General features: G+C 38.6%; 1 protein-coding gene across 2 annotated transcripts in view; it reads left to right on the forward strand.

The window, feature by feature from the left end:
• THSD7B (thrombospondin type 1 domain containing 7B) overlaps nt 1-20,988 on the forward strand; it is a 338,963-nt gene that overhangs the window by 211,711 nt on the left and 106,264 nt on the right. For both annotated transcript variants that reach the window (XM_052793131.1, XM_052793132.1), the window contains exon 14: nt 18,848-19,042. In XM_052793131.1, coding sequence (XP_052649091.1) covers nt 18,848-19,042 — 195 coding nt within the window. The remainder of the gene's footprint in view (nt 1-18,847; nt 19,043-20,988) is intronic.

Raw genomic sequence — 20,988 nt, forward strand, 5'->3', positions numbered from 1 at the left:
GCCCAATGATCCTGTTGTATTTTCTCCCAATACAGTCATCTTCTTCTTCCATTACTTGAAAACAAGTTAATATGTCTTGTCTAGAAAGAGGTTAGCCACAGGTTTTTACTGGTGTTGAGTTTGCACAGGAAGAATGGTGGAAGCAAAAGAAATGATGTCTGGAGAGCATTTATTGAGCAAAAGTCTGAAACTCGGGTAAGGTTGCAGGAGGTGTATACAGAATTTAGCCTACTATTTAAAAATCTTTCTGAGTTGCTCAAATCATATTGATTAAATGATAAACAAAGTACTTTCTTGAAATCTCACGGTGACTGGCATAAACTCCCTGATTGAATTATACTGCAAACAGAACACTTTAAGGGAAAATGTCTTTACCAGTTACAGTTATATCTTTTTTTTAAGGGTTTCTTATTAAAAATTCCATCCCAGGATTTTCTCAGAAGATAAAGTAGACTGAACAAAGAAGTTAATGCAAAAATAAGCTATTGCAATGGCATCAATGAACAGATACAATAAGCAAATAAGCAATTTGCAGATAAAGAGTCAACATTCCATGAAATGTTTATAAAGGTAATATTTAAGATCTCATAAAATCAAATTGTATTCAGATACAATAAGAAAAGTCAGTAATAAAACAGTTGTGAATCAGGTCCAGAGATAATCATAAAGCAAAAGGCTCTATTCCGTTTCAGAGGTTTTCTTTAGTGCTAAGCATACTATATGTTTTTATGGCAATTCCAGCCAATCTTTGCTTACCCAGATACTCATGGTTAGAGCGTGCACATACGAATCAAACTGCTAAAGGCATGTGCTTTTTGATGCAATATCATTTAATTATTAAGAAAGTCATTTGGATGTCATTTAGGATTCACAGTGCTGAGCATTTTTAGGATTTTTGTCCTCAAGGAAACAAGCTATTTTAAAATGAGGCTACTGTTCTTCATTTTCTTTCCCGGAGTCCATCAACCTATTACAGAAAGAAAGTTGATGCATTTAACTTTTTTCTTTTTTTGTTTTGTTACCTGTGGTAGTTATCATCTGCTGGATAATTATTTGTTCCAATATATTTATGCAAATCAAAAATAAGCTGAGGGGCCTGTATTTCCATGCCCCTCATCTTAAATAAAAAATAAAAATAAATACAGCGGTTTTAAGGATAGGCAGAGTGTTTACTGATAAGTTGCACTTCCCCCATGAGGTCTCAAAGATGCTCATTTCTGACACATCAAGATCAGTTTCTATAAGTTTGCTAGAGCCAAGATTTGTTAGGACAGACAATTTCAAAATAGCCGTCAATCCTTGACAGCTCTTTCCCTGAAAGAGGACCGAGAGGCCTGAGATCCTGCCTTCTTTTTAACTGCTAATTGTAACGCTCCCGGGACTGCAGCTGATCCACTCAGCGAAGGGTGGTGCAAGCTTGGGCCAGTTTTTGGAGAGGTGGCATGGGAGAGTGGAGAGTGTCTGTTTTATCCACATTTGCAGAAGGATCCTTTGTTACCTTTAATGCCCGTCGCTAATTCTGATTTTTGCATGGTTGTGCTGCAATCTTCTGCTAATCCTCAGGAACTTGACCTAGTTTCCACCTTTTTTTGTTTGAGGGCAGTGAATAGCTTTTGAATGAGCTTAGCTGATCTCTCAAACTCTGGCTTATGCCTACCACGGTTGTGCCCGTTCCCTAACAGGAGAGCTTTCACTTTGGCATTTGTCTTTTTTCTGAACTGCACCTTTCTTCAATTTTCTTTTCCCTACCAGCCCAGCCTTCCAGGACACCTTACTTAGCTTTAATGCAAATATATTTATATGAATGTTTTAGTCTACCTGCCCACCCCAGCTGTTGTTACCTGTGTAATTTAATGGCCATTCTCTTTCAGCCTGCCCTCCACCCTAATGTTCTCCATTGGTTCCTCCTCACAGCTTACGGTCTAGCTGAGTAGAGTTTACTCTGTCCCCAGCCCACTAGACCAAATTTAACCAAATTCACCAAAACAGTCTATGAATTGGCTATACTTTCTGAGCCGTTCTGCATTCCTGTCACACCAGATGGAGTGGTGTGGATGATGTCCTCCTACTTGCTCATGACCTCACCTCATTTGAGGTCCTTTTCCCAGCATAGCACACATGTTCCTTTCCCTTTTCATCATCAGCCAGGCATTCAGTAGGTCAGTTGTTCTCTACAGACTAGCCCAGAGACCGAAAAGGTATATAATTTGTACATAAAATAAAACATGTCACCATCATTTGCATGTCCTTCCAGAAGAGCTGTACCCCTTTATGTTACTATTCCAGTCACGTGGATTTACCTGTTAAATATTGGCTACAACAGGGTTTCACTCAAAAATACATGTTAATGTGATAACTGCATAAACATTTTCAGTCTGTTTTTTAAGGCTTTGTTGAGTAAATACAGCCTTATTGTGAAACCTCAGTTTTCTTAGCTGAAGTATAATGTAAAGATGATGGAGCAGCCGTCATGGCTCGGGAGAGGGATGTGGGTGCATCATCGGGTACCGCCTCTGGCAGTGCTGGGACAAGGTACATTAGGCAGCCTTCTTGTGTGGGAGAAAAATCAGGTCCCATTTCTTTATTTCCATATGGCAGTTACTCTGAAAAGAACAGTTTAGTATTGGTAGCAGGTGACTGTTGCTTGCTATTTATTCAATGTTTTTGCAGGTGTAGCAGATTTCGTGTTGATAAAGAATAATTTGATTTTGGAAGGTGATTATGTGTAACATGTTTGTTTGGGGTTGTTACTGAGGAGTCCCACCGTAATCATGATGGAAAGTACATTAAACTTCATTTTAAACATATATGATAGAAAGGTAGATAAGCATTTGAAACATTAGAGTTAAGCATTTCCTCACTTTACAATCTTTGCTCATTCTTTTGCTGGGAGAGGACTGTCAATCTTGTGTCTTTTAATTTAAATGTAACCTGTGTCCCCACACCCAGTGTATGCTTATTTTTTCTAGAATCATTTTATATAGCGGTATGAAGTGGGCTTCTGTTATATTGGACAATGTAAAATAAAAGAATCTGTGCAAAGCATCATACGAATGTTGGCTTTTTTTTGCGTGTTTACTCTACTGGAAAACCGTGTAGTCTCATCAAGACTTCTTATTTATTGATAGCAGACACATCAGTATTGGCAGCTCATCTTTTTTTCTTTTTATTAGAAAAAACTTGCTGCATCTATTGAGTAGAGGAAAAAAAAAGATTATTTTCTGTGTTTATATGGGTACACAATTCTTATCACACCCAGGAGATCATCTTGTGGTTTGGGGTCATTTTTTAAGCTTCACTGTATTTTTACAGTTGTATAAGTACTTAGGACAGTAGATTAATAGTTGCAATAGCCATTTTGTACATTCCTTTATTATTTTCAACAACTAAAGAACAATTTATTTTTTTATCTTGGAGTAATCAGTAACTTTACCAATAGTATTTTTCAATACTTTTTTCTCTACCTTCTGACAAGTTCCAATCTTGTGTACATTGTTAATCATACACCTTCAATATGTGGTATTTAATTTAGTATTATTCTAACTGTTACTTTTGATCCTTACATGGAAGGCTGTGGGGATGTCTGATTCACACACCTAATGCTTTATGAGATAAACAAATAAGTAATTCAAGTTCTGTAGTCAGTGTGCTACATAATGACCTAGTCATAATTTTTGAATCGATTGTCAACACATATTAAATCACAGCATCTATTTGAAACCATAGTATTTCATAAGCTGCATTTGACAGTTCATTATCTTATCTGTGAGAACTCCTTTCTTCCTTCATCTTGCCTCAAAAACAATATCCCTGCAATTGAACTTTTGGTAAAAGTCAAGGTCACAGCTTTGGAATAAAGTTATATATGGGAATTGCCTGTCTTCGCTTTGAAAATGTGAGTAAATCAAAAGTACCGATACGGTAATCTAAATCTACAGTATGTTCTCTTGCATTTTATTGAAACTGAAGGATAAGAAGTTTTGTTGACTTTATAAAATTGTTCTTAGTGAGACTTCCTTGAGAAAGTTTCTTAACAAACCTATATAGATTTAACCCTGCACTTAAAAAAAAAAAAAAATTAGGAATGGCAGTAAATTATAAAAGAGGTATATGTATGTAAACCTACAAGGAATGGATTTTGGGTATGTATTTAGGTAGACGTGTGATGTCTACGTAAAATAGCCAAGTAAATTATCTTCAAGTTTGCTGAAAGACAGCATGAGTACCTTGTGTTTTCTGTGGGGTGTGTTCTTTGGAGAGGGCTGGGGAAGAAGGGAGTATTTTAGTCAGAAATCCACCTTTTTTTCCCCCAGATTTATAATTTTCTCACAGAACAAATGTCAGGAAAGGGACTATCTTAATGTGGAAGACTGTTGCCATTTGGTTTCATTCGATTAAAAGGGGCTGGAAAACATCTTTGCTTTTGATTATACAAACTGTAGCTAATATGTAATGTAATGAGAGAAATTTCCCAGAAATCCATTTCAATTTGTGAACCAATTTTGGTTTGATATTCTTGTACATCGTATTACTAATATGTCAAAAAAATCTTTAGGATATATGAGTTTTTAATTGTTTTATTAACTGTTGCCAAAAGTTACAGTCTTTGTAACCTCTTAATATTTCCCATAACTTCAGGTTCTGCTTGTAATTTGATGTTATGCAGTCAAAGAATATAGTTAATTTTTTCATACTTTTGAAGAAAAGTCTTTATTTGACTTTTGACCTGCTGCAAGAAATCATTCAGTGCTTCCTAATGTTGATATTCCAAACTTTGAAATTTATTTCTAATGCAGATTATTGCCAAGGGAATTGCAGACCATTTGCTCCTGGAGGAGATTCAGTTTTAAGAAGATTTGCACATGGATGGTTAAGGGGTTTTTGTGTGTGTGTGCGTGTGTTTTGTTTTTTATAGAACATCTACGTGTGCAAGATGAACAGTTGTGTGACAATGCAGAGTGTGCAGAGAATAACTCTGGCAAGGTGATGCACCTGATTGACTCAAACCAATTCAACTTCACCCCTCACTCCCCCCCAAAAAACCCCAAAGCCTACCAAACACATGCTTCTCATGCCTAGCAATGAATAAACATTCTGCCCTGTTCCTCAGTGGGTATAAAAAAGGGTGAGTAGCAGGATTATCATGGTATTTAGACCATCGTTTGAAGAAGAGCCAGCACTGGGGAAGCCCTTTTCCATGAACTGCAGGTGACCTGGCTTCAATAGAAATGTGTAAGGCTGTGGGCTGTATAGTAGAGCTGGAGGGAAGGTCCCATACAGGGCTGGCATCACCTTCAGGGGAATTTTCTTAAGTTTACATCCTCCTTTACATTCTTTGGCGTTGTGCACAGATCTTGGGGTGAGAGGGATGGGAGCAGATTGCTGGCCTGCCGCTGCCAGAGGGACCTCTGGCTGCCTTCATGGGGTTGTGGGAATGGTGAGCTGCTCACAACGTTGTCTGCAGGAACTGTGGTCAGAATCCAAGGTTTCTGCCTTAATTCCTGACATGGCTTAAACCTCTGCTCACTTGTTATCTGATAAAGTTGGTATAGTCAGCAACTGCAATCCTTTGTGGAGTATTTCAACTACAGGATACTACTTTTTATTGAACTCTTGAATAGGGGTGACTGGTGTTGTACTTGGCTGCTACATATAGATTTTTCTCCCTCTATTATTAAAAACCACTGCTATCCTATTTTTCAGAGATAAAATACGAAATAAAATTCATACTTGACCTTCGTCAAGTATACTTGACCTGGGGGAAGAGGCATGCTCGGAGTTGAGTGAGGGGCTGCTGGGCTCTCCCAGCCCTTGCGGCATCCTCTCAGGCTCTGATTCCCGTTCAAATTCTTTATTCTTTTTCTGTGTTTCATCTTTTTCACTGCTGGGTCTTTCACTGGCGTTTTGAACTGTGGGCAAAATTATTTTCAAACACTGGCTCTTGTTCAATTCCCTCTTACCTGATTTTTTTTTTTTATTGAGATCTGCTTATGTTGGGTGAAAAGCCAGTAAAATAAAAATGGAAGTTGCCTCCAAGGATCCTCCTCTTCCTTATTTGTTGATTCAAACTTTCCAGCTTAATTGGTTTCTTCTTTATTCCTCGTTGGCAGTGACCTTATAGAGCCTGAATGAAAGCGATGGTTTTCATTGCTTCTGGTATTTTGTTGCTAAATTGTTCATTAATTTACAGTGAAGGACTGATATATTACACACACACAGCCCATGCTTCCCCGTTAGTGTTGCCTTGATCTACTGAAGAGTAGCATTACCCTCAAGTGGGTTTTTTGGGGAAAAAAAAAAATTGTGATTTTTTAATTTTTGCTGAAATGAATTTTGTGTTATTCTGAGTAAGTGAAGACCGTGGATGAAATCTTGGTATTTAATAATGTAATGCCAGAACCTCATGGCATAAAGTTTAGTAGCTAGACCAATATTTAAACTGTTGAGCAACGTTATTGCTCTACTAAACCTCGTCGCTTCACACATCTCTCTGCAAGACCTACTTTTGCCTCAGGCTCTAAAGGGAAGATGAGATTTTATTATAAGTCTCCTGGATTAGGTACACAGGAACCACACTGGTTGACATTGGCTTTGATATATGTGAGCAAAAGTTTATATAGTCATTTTTGCTATGTTTCCATTCTAAAAGTTAATTAACTGATAAGATATAACCCTGGAGCATGGGCCTTCAAATAGGACAAGACAAAGGTTTAAAGAGAAATTGAGACAAAGGTCTGACGCGATGAATGATCTAGAAAAGGCAAAATATCAGTGCAATATTTTAGAGAATCTCTCAGTTCTGCCTAGCCACACAGTCTTAATTTACTTGTCCATGCCATGTCAAACTTGCTCATAGAAACAAATTACTATGAATTCGTGGTGTGCTGTATTTATACTTTCATTATAGCAACAGCAAGAGTTAGTTTCGCAAGTACAGCACATTGGTATGGAAAGTTCCCTTTCCTTTGGGCTTCTGATGAATTAAAAAGCTGCTATTTACTGTTTCTTTGAAACACACACTTAAAATTCCAAATACCAGTTCTCTTTTCTGAAAAGGAAATGTGATGTGAATCTTGATGGATTTTCAAAGTATTGAGTTGGTTTTGCATTTAATTTTACTTCCTAAATAACGTATTCTAAAATAGAAGAAGTAATTACCACTTTGGGAAATTTTGGAAGTCCCTCTGATTATGTTTACTTGGTTTTAAGGGAAATGGTAGTGCTGGGCATAATTGGCCAAAGTCTTTGTTCCCTCTCCAGGGAAGAAAGGGTCAGATGTTCCTCTGGGCTTCGTGTCACTGAGGCAGCCTCAGGTCTGAGTCACTGACGTGCTCCTTAATGATGCCCTCCATGGCTGGCATGGACCTGCCTCTCCAGAGGGGAGCATAGGTCCTGATGCTGTGCATGGACACTGAGGACTTCTCAGAGCTGTGGAGGATGTTTCTGCTCTTACAGGAGGAGGAAGCTGATGATACGTACTTGTGGCTGAACCACTTTCAGATGAACCAGGAGAGGCATGCTAAGGAGATATAGAAGTAAGTGGTGGGTCCACTGTTGTGGCACTGGCAGAATATGAACAGCCACTTCCCCCAGAAGTGCCAGCAGGTCACTGTCTCTTCTCTACATTTTCATGGGCTCTTGTTTTCCTGATTTATTTATTTTTTTAAGAATATTTTTAAGAAGTCAGAAAAAATAAACATAAACTACTGTAAAATTTTATTCCAAGTTGCTTTCCAAAGATGACCTTCTTCTGCTTTAAGTGCTCCTCACTTTAAGCGTGATCTTGTCTGATCTTATAATGACAGTTGGCAGAAACCTTCTGCATCAAGAAAGATTCACACTAGAGCAATTTTGTGGGAGAAACTGCTTTGAGCTCCAGTAAAGATGAACAAAACTTCACAGGTGAAAAGAGGGTATAAGATGAGAATCAAACTGGTGATTTGTTACAGCCAAGATTAAAATGGTTTGTACTGGAAAGACTAATATAAGAAAATGTAGCGTAGTGTCCCAGTCAGCTCTGGGGTTAGCTAAAATGAAGCATATGAAGAATAGCTAAAAATACTAATAATCTTCCAGCTGGGTGGAAAGTATTTCAAAGTCTGATGAAATTTACTTTCTCTTGTATTAATTTGTTTTTATTGCATTTGATTGTTTTTTCTGTTAAACAAAGCATAAATTACATGATCTGAAGCAATGGTAAAGAAATCACAATAGAGAACTTTTTGTGTCCAAATATTGTATCTGTTACACATGAACGATCCAGTGATCAATCAGTGTTTGGATTGTGTAATTGCTTTAGAAACAAATGCTTGCAAACAAATGCTTCATTCATAGATATTAAAAAGAAAGTGTAATAGGATCTGTTCTTTTCCTATTGAAATAAATGTGAGTTTTCCCATTGTTTCAGCAGGAATACAATCTGCTTTATAATCCCCACTCGATTGTAACAGTTTAGTGCAAATTTAAGGAGAGTAGCAGCAGCTAAATAAGAAATGTTTCTTTTTTTTCTGCCTGTAAGAAAGGAAGAGATCATTGTAAGAAAAATGTAACATACTGTAAGGTATCTACCTTTGCATCTTCTCTGATCTACCTTGTTTTTAAGAGATTAGAAGGGGAAAGCAAATATTCCCTTTAGATCTGTTAGTTTCAAAAGAAAAGTAAGAGGGAATGTGCTAGCAGTGAGAATAGTCTGAACAACAAACATAAGGAAAAATGAGTGTAATTATTTTTATTATCCTTAAGAGGCAAACCTATTGGAACTCCTGTGCTCACACAAAAAGGATCATTTAGCATGACCCAGGGGAAATATCAATTCTTATGGGAATCAGGGTCTTTTATACTCACTATATAGAAATATATCCTTCAGTATCTTGGACTGTTAGTCTCTTCTGGGGAATTTGGGGTTTTTTTTTTGTTTTGTTTGTCTTTGTTTTTTTCCTGCTAAAGAAAGGATGCCCTGAGGTAGGGTTTCTGTAAAACACTTTTTCCCCTCACACTAGGAATGTTTAGGAAGAAGTATAAAAAGCCTTTCTGTATGTATAATTTATACATTATGTATACATCTATGGAACTCCCACACATCAGAGTGTGACTTTGCTTTTACTGGGATTCAAATCTGCGTACTTAGGTTTCCCACTGGGCAAATCTCCTGAAAGGCCCCAACCTTTGATTTCTCAAGGTTGTGTGTGGGAAATTTTTCACAATCTCTTTCTGCCTCTCTAACCTTTAATCTAAGTACAGTGTCTTTACTGTATTTAGGCTTCAATCTCAAGTACAGTATCTTTACTTTGTCTCACAAGGTAGAAAATATTGTACAATGGCTGAAAGATACTTGATTTAGATAACATGAATTATTTGAGTATGCATTTTTATTAGCTTCAGTCAAAGTAGATTTAGTTGTTTTATCAGTTTTAGGCTGGAGATGAGTAGCCAGACTTCAGACCTCAAAGCATTTAGTTTTAACTGTTCTTTACTGTAGAAAAGTGATAGTTGAAGTGGAAAGTTTTATGCAGGACCATGTTTGCAAAATCCACTGGTACTTTAGAAAAATTTAACAGCAATATCTATGAGTGGAATATAGAAACTGATCAGGGGGTTTCCAAATTTCCATGTTACTACTTTCTGAATTGTAGTTTTGGATTTTGATAAAGATGACAAGTCTGTATGCTGTAAAATGCCATGGTGGTCTGAATTCTGGAAAAGCATGGCTAATTAAAAATACAAATAAATAGAGGAGACCACATTCTGGTCTTATTTTACACCAGTCCAAATCTGCATGGCTTTACTTAGGTGCAATGGTGTAAACAGCATCATGCGGGTGGTACTGTCGGGGAGGAATTGATAATTTCAGACAATATTGTTTATTCTCCCTTAAATGTTAGCTGTGTGGCCAGGCAGTGAGCAAATACAGATTTTGAAGAAAATGCGATGGATCCACCCCAACGGACATCAGGCTGCCACACAACCCCTTGTTGTAATGAGGAGATCTATGCAACAGCAGGTTAATTTGTGCTGTCTTACTCGGGGCTTTGGAGCATGCCTGGTAGGGCAGGGTGTGGGCATTAACAACAGAATTAACCGGCGGAGAAGGAGGACGGGCAGGTGAGAGCAGGAGGCATCAAGATGAGTTTAAAAGTTATTGAAAGGCCCATATATGTCCACAGTGGCTTAGTTGCTGGTCCCTGACCGGCCAAGAGCAGCGAGGAGTTTTGAATGGCAAAATGAGAAGAGCCATAGCTGGGGAGTGGGGAGCAGAGGAGGAAGGTAGGTTAAAATCTTTAGGTGTTACCTTGGACCATAATGTTTTAAATATAATGGGTTAGTTGTAAATATGTCAGCTTGTTAGTGTTATGTTCTTGATTTAGTATCTGTGCTTCACTGTAAAGGGATAGATGCAGTGAAATGGCAGAGTGCCTGCCTTCCAGAGCAAGATTTTCGAATGTATTTTCCTACACCAACATAATGCAATGTTTTTGAATGCCCGGTTATCTGAAAGATGATACGAGTGGATAATTTTATCAAACCTAATACCAAAAAAATTCAGACTGAAGTGGGCTTTTGGCTGGACAAGTTTACAGGGCTGTTTTCTGAGACCTTTCTAAGGCTGGGTTTGCCATGTAAGTTGGCTGTAGTGTTGAGCTCTCTACTGCTGTCGTGATAGATGACTATGGGGTGCTACCAAAACCTGGACCTGGCTGGAATAAAACAGGGTGCTTGAGATTTTAAATTCATCCAGCTACCACTAAAAACACTGGCCAGTGAATGTATAACTTGAGGCAGAGCTTTCAAAAAAAAGTCAGTGCTTTCTTAATCAGCTAAGTGATTTTCCAACTTGAGCGTTACTAGAAATACTGTAAAGTTGTTTGTTTTCCATTTTCTCTCTCTTGTGTTATTTGGCGTGTTTGATTCTCTTTATTTACTGTGGTCTCAATGTGTGTATATATAACAGGATATCTTAGTTTTATTTTCAAGTTGTGCAATAAATAATTCATCTTAAATATAACTTGATGATAGGTGCTACTGATAAATTGAACTCGAGTAATTTTAGTAATTGTGGGCCACAGAAAGAGGGAAAAAAAGGAAGCATATTTTTGTATTTTTTTATGTTCTCTGAAAGGAGCAGAAGCATAATTTCTATCATTAATCATCTAATGCACTTCCATTGATTTTCTTTTTAATAGAAAATGAAAGTAAAAGCAATTCAAAACCTATAATAATGTTAGAAAAAAAAGGGAAAAATTGCGAAAGATTCCTTAGACTGATTGCATAATGTAGAAGCACTCAGATTGCAGTTATTCTCTGGCTAAAGTAAATTTGAAACATTAAAAAATCATATTATTTTGTCTTTCTAGCCAGGCAGAGTGTGAACCACTTGCAATAAGAAAACACTTTTATTAAAATGAAAATGGTGCTAGACATTAATGTATCAATCCCGTGTTCTGCATTCAGTGTGTGGGTGGGAGGAGGAATGGGCTTTATAGCAATGTATTTCTCTCCTACTTCTCCTTAAACAGTGGGCAGTCTTGGTTCACAGCTGAGGAAGCATTAAAACATCAAGTCTCACAGCTTGGCAAAATTGACATGTACAGCTCAATTCTTTCAGTGATTTAAATCATATTCCCAGCCAAATAATCGATAACCTCATCCATAAGTATCAAAGAAAAATTGTACTCTAAGAAGTTATTTTAAGTGGAACAGAGGTGAGTCCAGTTTAAGGCATTAAATGACAGAAGTCAGCCTGCACTGATTTTACTGGGTTTAATATGCAGCCCTGGACATATTTAATCCCTTTCGGACAAACTGCTCCGTTCTCATGCTCGTGCTGTGGTGCTGGCTGAGAGGCTCTGAGCCGTGAAGAGTGAACGGTCTGGGAGGGACGTGTGCCTCTGGTATGCAGACCTTGTCTACAGACCTCTTTATCCCCTTCCATCTGGTGAATGCCAATGACATGTAGCCGCAGGGAAGCTCTACGGTTGGGTCAAACACATGGATGTGGGGACGACTGCCCCGGCCGGGGCACGGCTGTGGCTGTGCTGGAGGTGACCTCCCACCAGGCTGAGCCCCAGAAAGCTGCAGCTGGGGCTGTCCTTCTTCTGAGGCTCCTGTACCTAGATGAACCTGTGTTTTTCCCCACGTACAGGTCTTATTGTGGGAAGGCTGCAGAGAGAAACCAACCCAAACTGCAGCTAAAACATGGACCTTTACACTGGAGAAGGATCTTTACAGTTCTGCCTGCTTTTTTTTCTTCCCTTCTAATTCTATCCCAAACTTCTTCCCTTTCCCCTGTTGCAGTCTCTTCTCCATGCTAATGCTCTGTACGCAACTTTTCTACCCAGTTCTTCCCTGACCCCTTTTCATGCAAATCATTTCAGTTGCTTTCCTTTATCTTTTCTGTTGATATTTACCATCTTTATTGCTTCCCAACCTCATCTCAGGCTCCTCTTGTTTGTTTATGGTGCATGTTGGTTGGGGTCTGTGTTTATTCAGCACTCTGCTCCACAGCATTTGTTAGCCCTTTAGCACTACTGTCAATATCATTAATAATTGCAAAATGGGAAACTGGTGATCTCAGAGCCAGTTTCTCTGCTGCATAACTAGTTGTTCCGTCTCTTCCTCAGTTATTTTTACTAGATTTGTGTCTGCGATGTCCTTCCTGGCATCATTTGTTCTCTTCCTCCGACTCATTTTTAATGGTTATCTTATGGTTTGCTTCTGTAAGTCCAAACTTTGGATGCATTTCACTTCACTGCAGGGAGTGCTGCTGCATCCAAGGAGGGGGTCACAGTGGTGAACTTAAGCGTGTACTTTTGTCCTTACAGAATCAGGGCCTTAGACTTACACCTGAGTCTCAGCAAAGCCTTACCTTATGTCTTCTATTATGTCTGTTTCCAGTCTCCTCCTATAATGAGGGGTTGTGTTAACATACCAAGGATAACATAAATGTTCCACCTGGGGTTTTGGAGAAAATTGTTGTAAGTATGAAAGATTATCAATACAGAAAATAAATGAGGTCATCATGAGTTATGAGACTGTGGTTATAGTCAGCAAGTCTGGATCCTTAAAGTTATTTTCTTCTTTTTTTCTAACATATTATCCCTGAATTCCTTTTTCACTTATCATTAGTGACACGTGTAAGAAATGGTATGTTATCTTGTTACATTGAAGGGTAATGAGAATAATTACGCAACACAAAAAGAATTTTTCTGAACATTGAGAAGGTAAACAGCTACATTAAAATAATGCCCTTGACTTTACATGCTGGCGTTGATTTTTCACACGTTCTTAGAATTTGAAGCCAGAGAAGATTATTACATCATCGCGTCTACACATCTTGGATGTTAGACTTCTTGTCTAGCCTCATAGGTTATCCTGTTGTTTCTGTACTAAGTCCAGTCATTTGATTTGTGCTACCACATAGCTTTAGTTTTAGTGTTTGGCCTGAGTGTACCTTCCTGGAATTATCAGTCATTGTTTTCAGATGTTCTAATGACATTTAATTCCAGAGTTTTGAAACCACTAATTTAGGTTTCCCAAATTGAAGTGCCATGGTACAATATAATTTTACTGTTGGTAGTTGATATTCTCAGTCTTCAGCTTTTTTACCCTTTGGAAACTGTTGAAATGCATTTTTAAAGGAGAATTGATTATAACTTTTGTAAATGAATGTGATTACCAAGACTGTCTGTAATTGGATTTGTACTTAAGAGGAACTATATAGGAACTGTATTTATGTTATCTTTCCTTATTGGATGCAATGCTATGCCTATAATATTTCTTCCCCTCCTTTTGGTAGGACCGTCTGTAGTGCTTTTCAAGGCAGGCATGTGCCTACTGAGAGCACTTGAGTTACCCCAGTTTGATGCTGACATGCTGCTTTGGTGGTGATGTAACATCATTTAAGGATGCATTCAGTGCCTCTGCAATTTGACAGCATACAAACATTTGATTTCACCATGTAAAAGTTTATAGAAGTGTCTGCTATTTACTTTTAATTTAAGATAAATGTAGTTAAAGAATATAGCTTCCATATGCTTCCACGTGCCATATGCTAAGATGGTGGCATACAAACATACTCTTGTGGGTCTAAATATAAAACCAGAAGACAGAGACTGTCGTACTGAATATCCCATTAGTGGTCCTTGTTCAGTATCCTGACAGGAACCCATACCGGCAGAAAGGGAAATTTCCTCCCCATGCTGTACATTTAACACTTGACTTATGCCTTGAAGTAAAACGGTTGCATCTGCAGCTATTTTCATTGCTCATTTTAAGCACTAACTTTTGTTGGCACCTTAACAGGTGTATCCACTCTGTCTGTTAAACAATTCCAGCCCTGCCCTGAAAGAAAGATCTTTTCTTTTAGCATTTTAAACCTGGTTACCTTTCAGTTTAATTCATGATCTTGTTTTTATCACTATAAGAGAAGGTGTAATTCTTTTTTTTTTTTTTTTTTTTTTTGAGTCAGCCGTTGTTTTATATCAACAGAACTGTATTAAATTCTCATCCCACAGCTTGGCCCCAAGTGTTTAATTCCAGTTTGGTGGCGTTGACTGGTGGTAATAAGAAAGAATAGCAGGACTTCAAAAGGAAATTCTGCATTTCCCCTCTTTGTGGGAATCAATATTATAATTCGAAACCCTTTATCTGGCAGTGTCCTGTTATTAGCTGTTTCTATTCATATGTTTGTGTCCATTTTAAATGCTGCAGAGACGGTAGAAATCACACATTATGTCTAGGAGGGATTTATCGTTACTCTGTGATTTTTTTTTTCTCAGTGCATAGGGCTGCAAATGGACTGCATTTGCCCTCTGGTGGTATCCCACTTAAAAAAAAACCAATGAGATGTTGACATAGCAGAAATGGCTTTGCGGTATGCGTTTATTTAAAACCATTGTGACAGAACTGAGGATTACGGGGAAATATTTTTTATGCAACATAAACCACACATGAGCCAAACCAATCAGTAGTTTGAAACCACCAAGGATAAATAATTTTACTAACTTTCCTGAAGGTCCACTGAGAATAAATTTGCCTCATTCTGTTTCCAGAAGTGCCTGTATTTGAAAATATTTTTCTCTTAAAAGTTAAAGCTAACTTAACTGGAAAATAAGTTTGCAGCAGGCAGAAATGAGGTGACTACTTCCTGAACAAACCACTGGAGTGGATCCGTCAGCTCTGCTGCTTCCTGTCTGGCCCTTCTCAATCCATTAAAATGTCCTGATGGGCTTTTGTTTTATTATTAAATTTATTTTAGCAGTTCATGCTGCTCACCTCAAGCATAGTTGTAAGCATGTAGCAGAAATCCTGCCATTTCTTATGACTGACATGCTGTAAAGATCAGGCCCATTAAGCTCAGGCTTTTGGAGATAATTCAGTTCAAACTGAAGAAGTCATGCATTGGCATCATCTTTGAAGATGTGTGCAGACTCTTGAGTAGAAATGAATTGCTTCCTAATATGACTGAAAAGTACTGTACTGCTTAGGCCAATCCAAGGAGGTAAGGGTTTTTGGTGTGTAAGGGTACCAGATGTTCATGGCTGGCATTTTATTTTGTGCGTGTAAAACAAGAAGTGCCTGCTCTCCCAGGAAAATGATGCAGCTGCCAACTGGGTCACCAAAGAGGTGCTCATCTGGGCCCACCAGTTTGGTAATAACACCGTTGGCATTGATAAGTGCAAAAGTCCAGGAGAATGGGAAGCAAGCGGGATGTTTGCTCTTTAGGAAGTATTTTAGGCATCATAAAAAGCTTTTCTGATTCCTTGCTCTTTGGCCACTGCCTTCTCTCCTTGCTGACACTGAGGCTTTGTTGCTCTGTCAGGAATGACCGGACTGAGTAACCAGGATCTGCACTTACAAAAATTCCTGAAGTAGAGAAGAAAAGCAATTCTCTATTTTCAACCACCTGCCTGTCCCTAATCACCTCACACGAGATTGTCCTCCTCTCCTCCTTTTAGGTCTTATGTCTCTTACTAGACTATCCATTATATTTTCTTCTTTTCAACTCCTTCCTGTTTCCGTGCTTGTAGATGTATAATCCACTGTATTATTTGTTGTTTTAATTTAACTTTCCTCTACCCATGTTTACTATTGCCACTGATTTCTTTAAGCTCCATGATGTCTGTCAAATATTTGCCCTGATCTCATATGTCCTTATATATCCATCACTTTTAGCATCTAAATAGGCTCAGCGAACAAGTGAATTATTTGTATGTTTAAAATTAAGGACATTTGTGCAGAAGATTGGGCCATTAGATAATAACTCATTGCAGCGTGGAGCCTCTGGTTTAACATCGACATTTAGAAGTTCCATCACTTGTGCTGCCATTATTAAATGTCAGGAATGAATTGTGGTCTTCTGTCAGACAGTAGTAAACGTTGCAACATGATGGTTTATTATGCAATTGCAAATATTGCTTCACGGGGCTGGCAGCGTAGGATATTGTTCACTTCCCTGCAGATGCTAGCGGTTGTAGCGATGCTGAGAAGATGGTTTGCATACACTTGGCCACACTTCATGTGGACACATTTGCGTTGCCAAATCTTTGGTGTCCTTGCTAAAGGTAATGAGGCTACACAGACCTTGGGCATCAGAGTCTATTCCTTGTTTAACCTTCCTGAAGAGGGCAATTACCCCGCTTTCCCGTACAGAGTGGTGACCTCTGTCCTCACGCTCTTGTAATTGAGAAGGGGAATGTCTCCGAGTTTCTGACTGCCAGAGTTGAGAGATAGGAAGGGTCACAAGGATTGAAAGTGAAAGGCGAGGATCAGCAATTTAGAGGTAGTTATTAATATGCTGATTTACTGTCACTTGAGTCTAAAGAGACTTTTAACAATTGCTTGCCTTCTGCACGCTCTTCAAAATGCTGATTTTTTCCTTAGAAATCTAATTACATTTTAATAAGATTTTTTTTTATTTCCAGGTGGTTGCCAACCCATGCCTTGCTCCCATAGAGTGCTGTAGTTAAAAACCAAAAATCATGTGTATTCATTGCAAAGTTACACCCCGGTAAATCCTTTAACTGTAAGAAAACAGAGAGTTATTTTTCTGTTTTTCTTCATGCAATCCTAGTTACATTAAGTGCTGGCAACAAGGAAAAATATATGCGGCCTCAAAAACCTGAATTATTTAGGAATCTTCATAAAATAATATCACAGGTTGTTAAAGTTAAATAATAAAATCTGAATTAAATTATTTAATCTTCTGTAGCTTTATGATACAATGTGTGGACTTGCCTGAAATCAGAGAGCCTGACATGACTAAACTCTTGGGGCCAAATTCAATTCCTAACTCTGTCCCTGACTTTATTATTTTAATCAAGTCACGACCTATCTTTGCTTTGGTTAACTTACAATGTAGGATATAAAAAGCCTATAATCTTGGAGGTTTTGTAAGAATTAATTATTATTAATGAAATGAAAGACTCCATGATGTGCAGGCTATTTTTATTTATTATAATTACTTATTATTAATTCATTGAAACTTTAGCAAGTTTTATTATAGGCTTCTTGTACTCAGATTTATACAGTAATACTTTTGTCCTCCATCATGGCTATACAGTGCCATTATCCACCCTGAAAAATTAATCATTATAGTCCAAAAAAGGATGAGGGTGTTGAAGGAAAAGGGCATTGACCTGTAATAAAACTGGGGGGAAATCAGTTCATCTAAGTCCTGGGCTGTGCTCTTGCAAACCCTTTTTGACCCTTGCCTGGCCCCAAAGGCATCTAAGTCCAAATTCAGAGACCTCAGCCCCAGCCCGGCCCTGTGCTTATTGTTTCCTATTGCCATGGCCCAGTCTTAAAGACCTGGTAAAGCTTTGGGCAGGGGACCAGAGAAATGCATCGCATTTGAATGTGGGCTGCAGCCTTGATAGTGCTGTGTGTGAAGGTAAATCTCGGTGTGTGTGCAAGTGCTCTGCCTCTGCCCGTGTGCGAAGGCACTTCGGGTCGGATGGAGCTCGGCAGAGTGATGCCGTCCTCAGCTAAGACCTACGGAGCAGTTGGGGTTTGTGTTTTTCCTGTTAATGGATCCATTCAGTAGTGCTCTTATAGCGAGCTATCGTGCACCATAAAAGCAGGTTATCTAGTAAAGTGCAGTAGCTGCAGCCCCTATCATGGCCACAGGCTGAACTCTCGTGCCCTTCCTCCTAAACATCTCCGTTTATGCAAGAGATTCAAAGGTTCAGATGGCCAGAGAGCGGGAAAGCACAAGGGGTAGCACAATATTTAGGGAACTCAGTTTGGAGGGGCCAGACCTGGTATTTACACCTTGCTGCAAGAAGCATTTAGCTGTAGCATCTGCGGCTCAGAGCAGAGGTCACCATTCTGTATGGGAAAGCTGCTCAGACAGTTGTTCCCTTCATCTGAAATATGGAAAAGATGGAAGTTTTGGAGAAGGAAGCTTTTTTTATATTTTTAAATTTTTTTTTTTCCACTTTGAAGCAGTTTCAATTCCAGGTATAGTGTGTGCATCACAGCTTGGGGATCCTGGCCTTGACCAAATATGCTTTATGGCACATAGCCACAGTATGACATCTTTTCTTGTTTGGTTGTAGAATGTATCATTGGTTAAACTGTTGCCCCAACCCTTAAAATGATGGCCTCCTTGAGAACATTGAATTTATATCATCATTTAGATAACAAACTGCTCAAATAAGAATGTGTCTCTATGGTTTTGTGAAGCTTCTAGCACATCTTTGAGTGACACATGAATAATGACCTAAAAATAAATCAGCTTTATCCTGTTAACCCAGAGAAGTGAATCTTGCATAGAACACAAGTGCTGCCTGCATAGAGTATAATACAATATATATAAGAGTATAAAGATTTCTGTACCTTTACTTTTCAGCTGTTACGTGCCTGTCAGAGCACGACGACTCTGCCGATGTCAGTGACTGCCTGCGGTGGGCAGGAGCTATGCCATCTCTTGTTCAGGAGTGTCTCGTTCCCTGCAAAGATGACTGCACATTTACCCCCTGGTCTAAATTTACAGCATGCTCGTTTGACTGTGAATCAACTAGAAGTAGGAGACGGTCACTCACAGGTATAATCTTTTATAGTATTTATCTGATGGTGATACTGGTGAATAATGTTTCTCAGATGTTGGGCTGGCGTTGGGGTTTTGGGAAAATCCAGACAGAGTAGTTATCATCCTTAATTGATTTTTGATCTGAGACTCATCATTGCCTGCTTTACGCACACGCATTTTGGTATGAGAATAGTGCAGAAAAACTCAGTGGGGGAAAGCCATTTTTAGGCAGAAACCAAATAAAACAGTGACTATGCATTGTGCAAGTTTATCTGATCTATTAATCTGGGAAGCATGCAGCAAATGCATATACAAGGATAAAAATCACTGTGTTTTTCTGTTTAAGACTGTTGAAATCTGGACGAAGTTTAAAGCTGGGAATTTTGTGCTCAGCCGTATCCAGTAGTTCACCAGGCCAAATTAATATAATGAATAAAGAAAAACCAGTATTGTTAAAACAGTTTTGTTTGATCTTTTATATGTATTCATTAAACACTCTAGTTCAAACCATTTCATGGAGCAGTCTCCCATGCTTGCTGTTGTGGTTTGTTATATTATTTGAATGCTGATCAAACTGAAAAGCTTTAAAACTCTGTAACATTAATAGTTTGGAGCCACTTGTTTTGTTAGGAGTTGTCTTACTCCCCCCCGCCAGACACATAGCCAAATCAAATAAAAATGAATTCTACTGTTTTCAGAAGGTTTACAAGAAATTTACTGTTATTGTTATCCTGAACACTCGCGTCTTTCCGTATTTCTGTGTTGTGTTTGAGAGCTGTGGTGCAGCTGGTTTGAGTTTGCTCTGTTAATAGAGGTGAAACTTCAAAGACTTCTACTATGGAGTAAAATACTAACATTGCTGTAAAAATATCCACTGTGACAATGCCTGGGAACTGGATGGCAGCAAAGTATGGTGGCTACCACTGCTCCTTTCTTCTGTACTCACTGGTACCTGGCTGCACGGCTATCTTGTTATTCAGTTTGTTACTGTTGGAATGATCCAAGTTTTTAGTAACTAACAATTACAGTATACAGACATAATCGCTTCAAGCTGCCATTCATGAGTATAGCTCATTAAAGGATAAAGATTTCTCCTTTACATAAAAATCATTATTATAAAATACTCTATTGTTTCTGTCAAAGAGCGTAGTCTAAAATGTTCTCTGTATCAATGCCTGTATGTTCATAATAGTAGAAATCCTCTATCCCTATCGGAACAATAGGTGCCTGATCTTATAGAAAATATGATACTGTAAGAAATAAGTGAATACTTACTTCCAGGTAGTTTTAAATCTGAATTTTCTTTATGAACATGTGTGCAAGTTACACAACAGTGTGGTGTTACCTATCCCGTTTCTTACTCTGTTCTACATCAGACATAGATCTGTTCAAGTAAGTGAACCAAAAATGGTTTCTGATATTCAGGTTTGGATGGCTTCTCTCCTCACCCGCACTGCATTTGTGACCAAACACCACCAGTCTCTCCCATACAACCTTGCTGGGTTCCCTTCTTCCTGCCGGGAAGGAGCTCGTGATCTCAGCCCACTCCCAGCAAAGGTGTTCTGAAAAGCAAGTGGTGAACATGCAGCGGGTGTCCCAGGTGGTGCTGGGGTGAGGACAGCACAACAGCACAGAGAGCAGCGAGGGAGGACCTAATCAGACATCGGGTTTGGTTTGACCACATTTCAAAAGGGGAAGTCGACGAGATTAGTGCTGACATGTATTTGCATAAAACTTCATGAAAATTGGAGCTGGCCAAAAGTCTTGAAAAAATCCTATCCGTGTGAACTCAGTCCAAAGATTTAAGGAAAGTGCTGTTTTGGGAAGTACTTTATGATGTTAAAAGAGTCCTTTATCCATTTGTATTTCACCTTTCGGTAAGCGTGCATGAATTGTACCTCCTTGTTCATCAGTGTGTGTGTCTATGCTCAAGTGAATGCTTCGGCTTCATTATAAGAGAT

Source organism: Harpia harpyja, chromosome 7 (genome assembly GCF_026419915.1).
Source record: "Harpia harpyja isolate bHarHar1 chromosome 7, bHarHar1 primary haplotype, whole genome shotgun sequence".
NCBI classification, from domain to species: Eukaryota; Metazoa; Chordata; class Aves; order Accipitriformes; family Accipitridae; genus Harpia; species Harpia harpyja.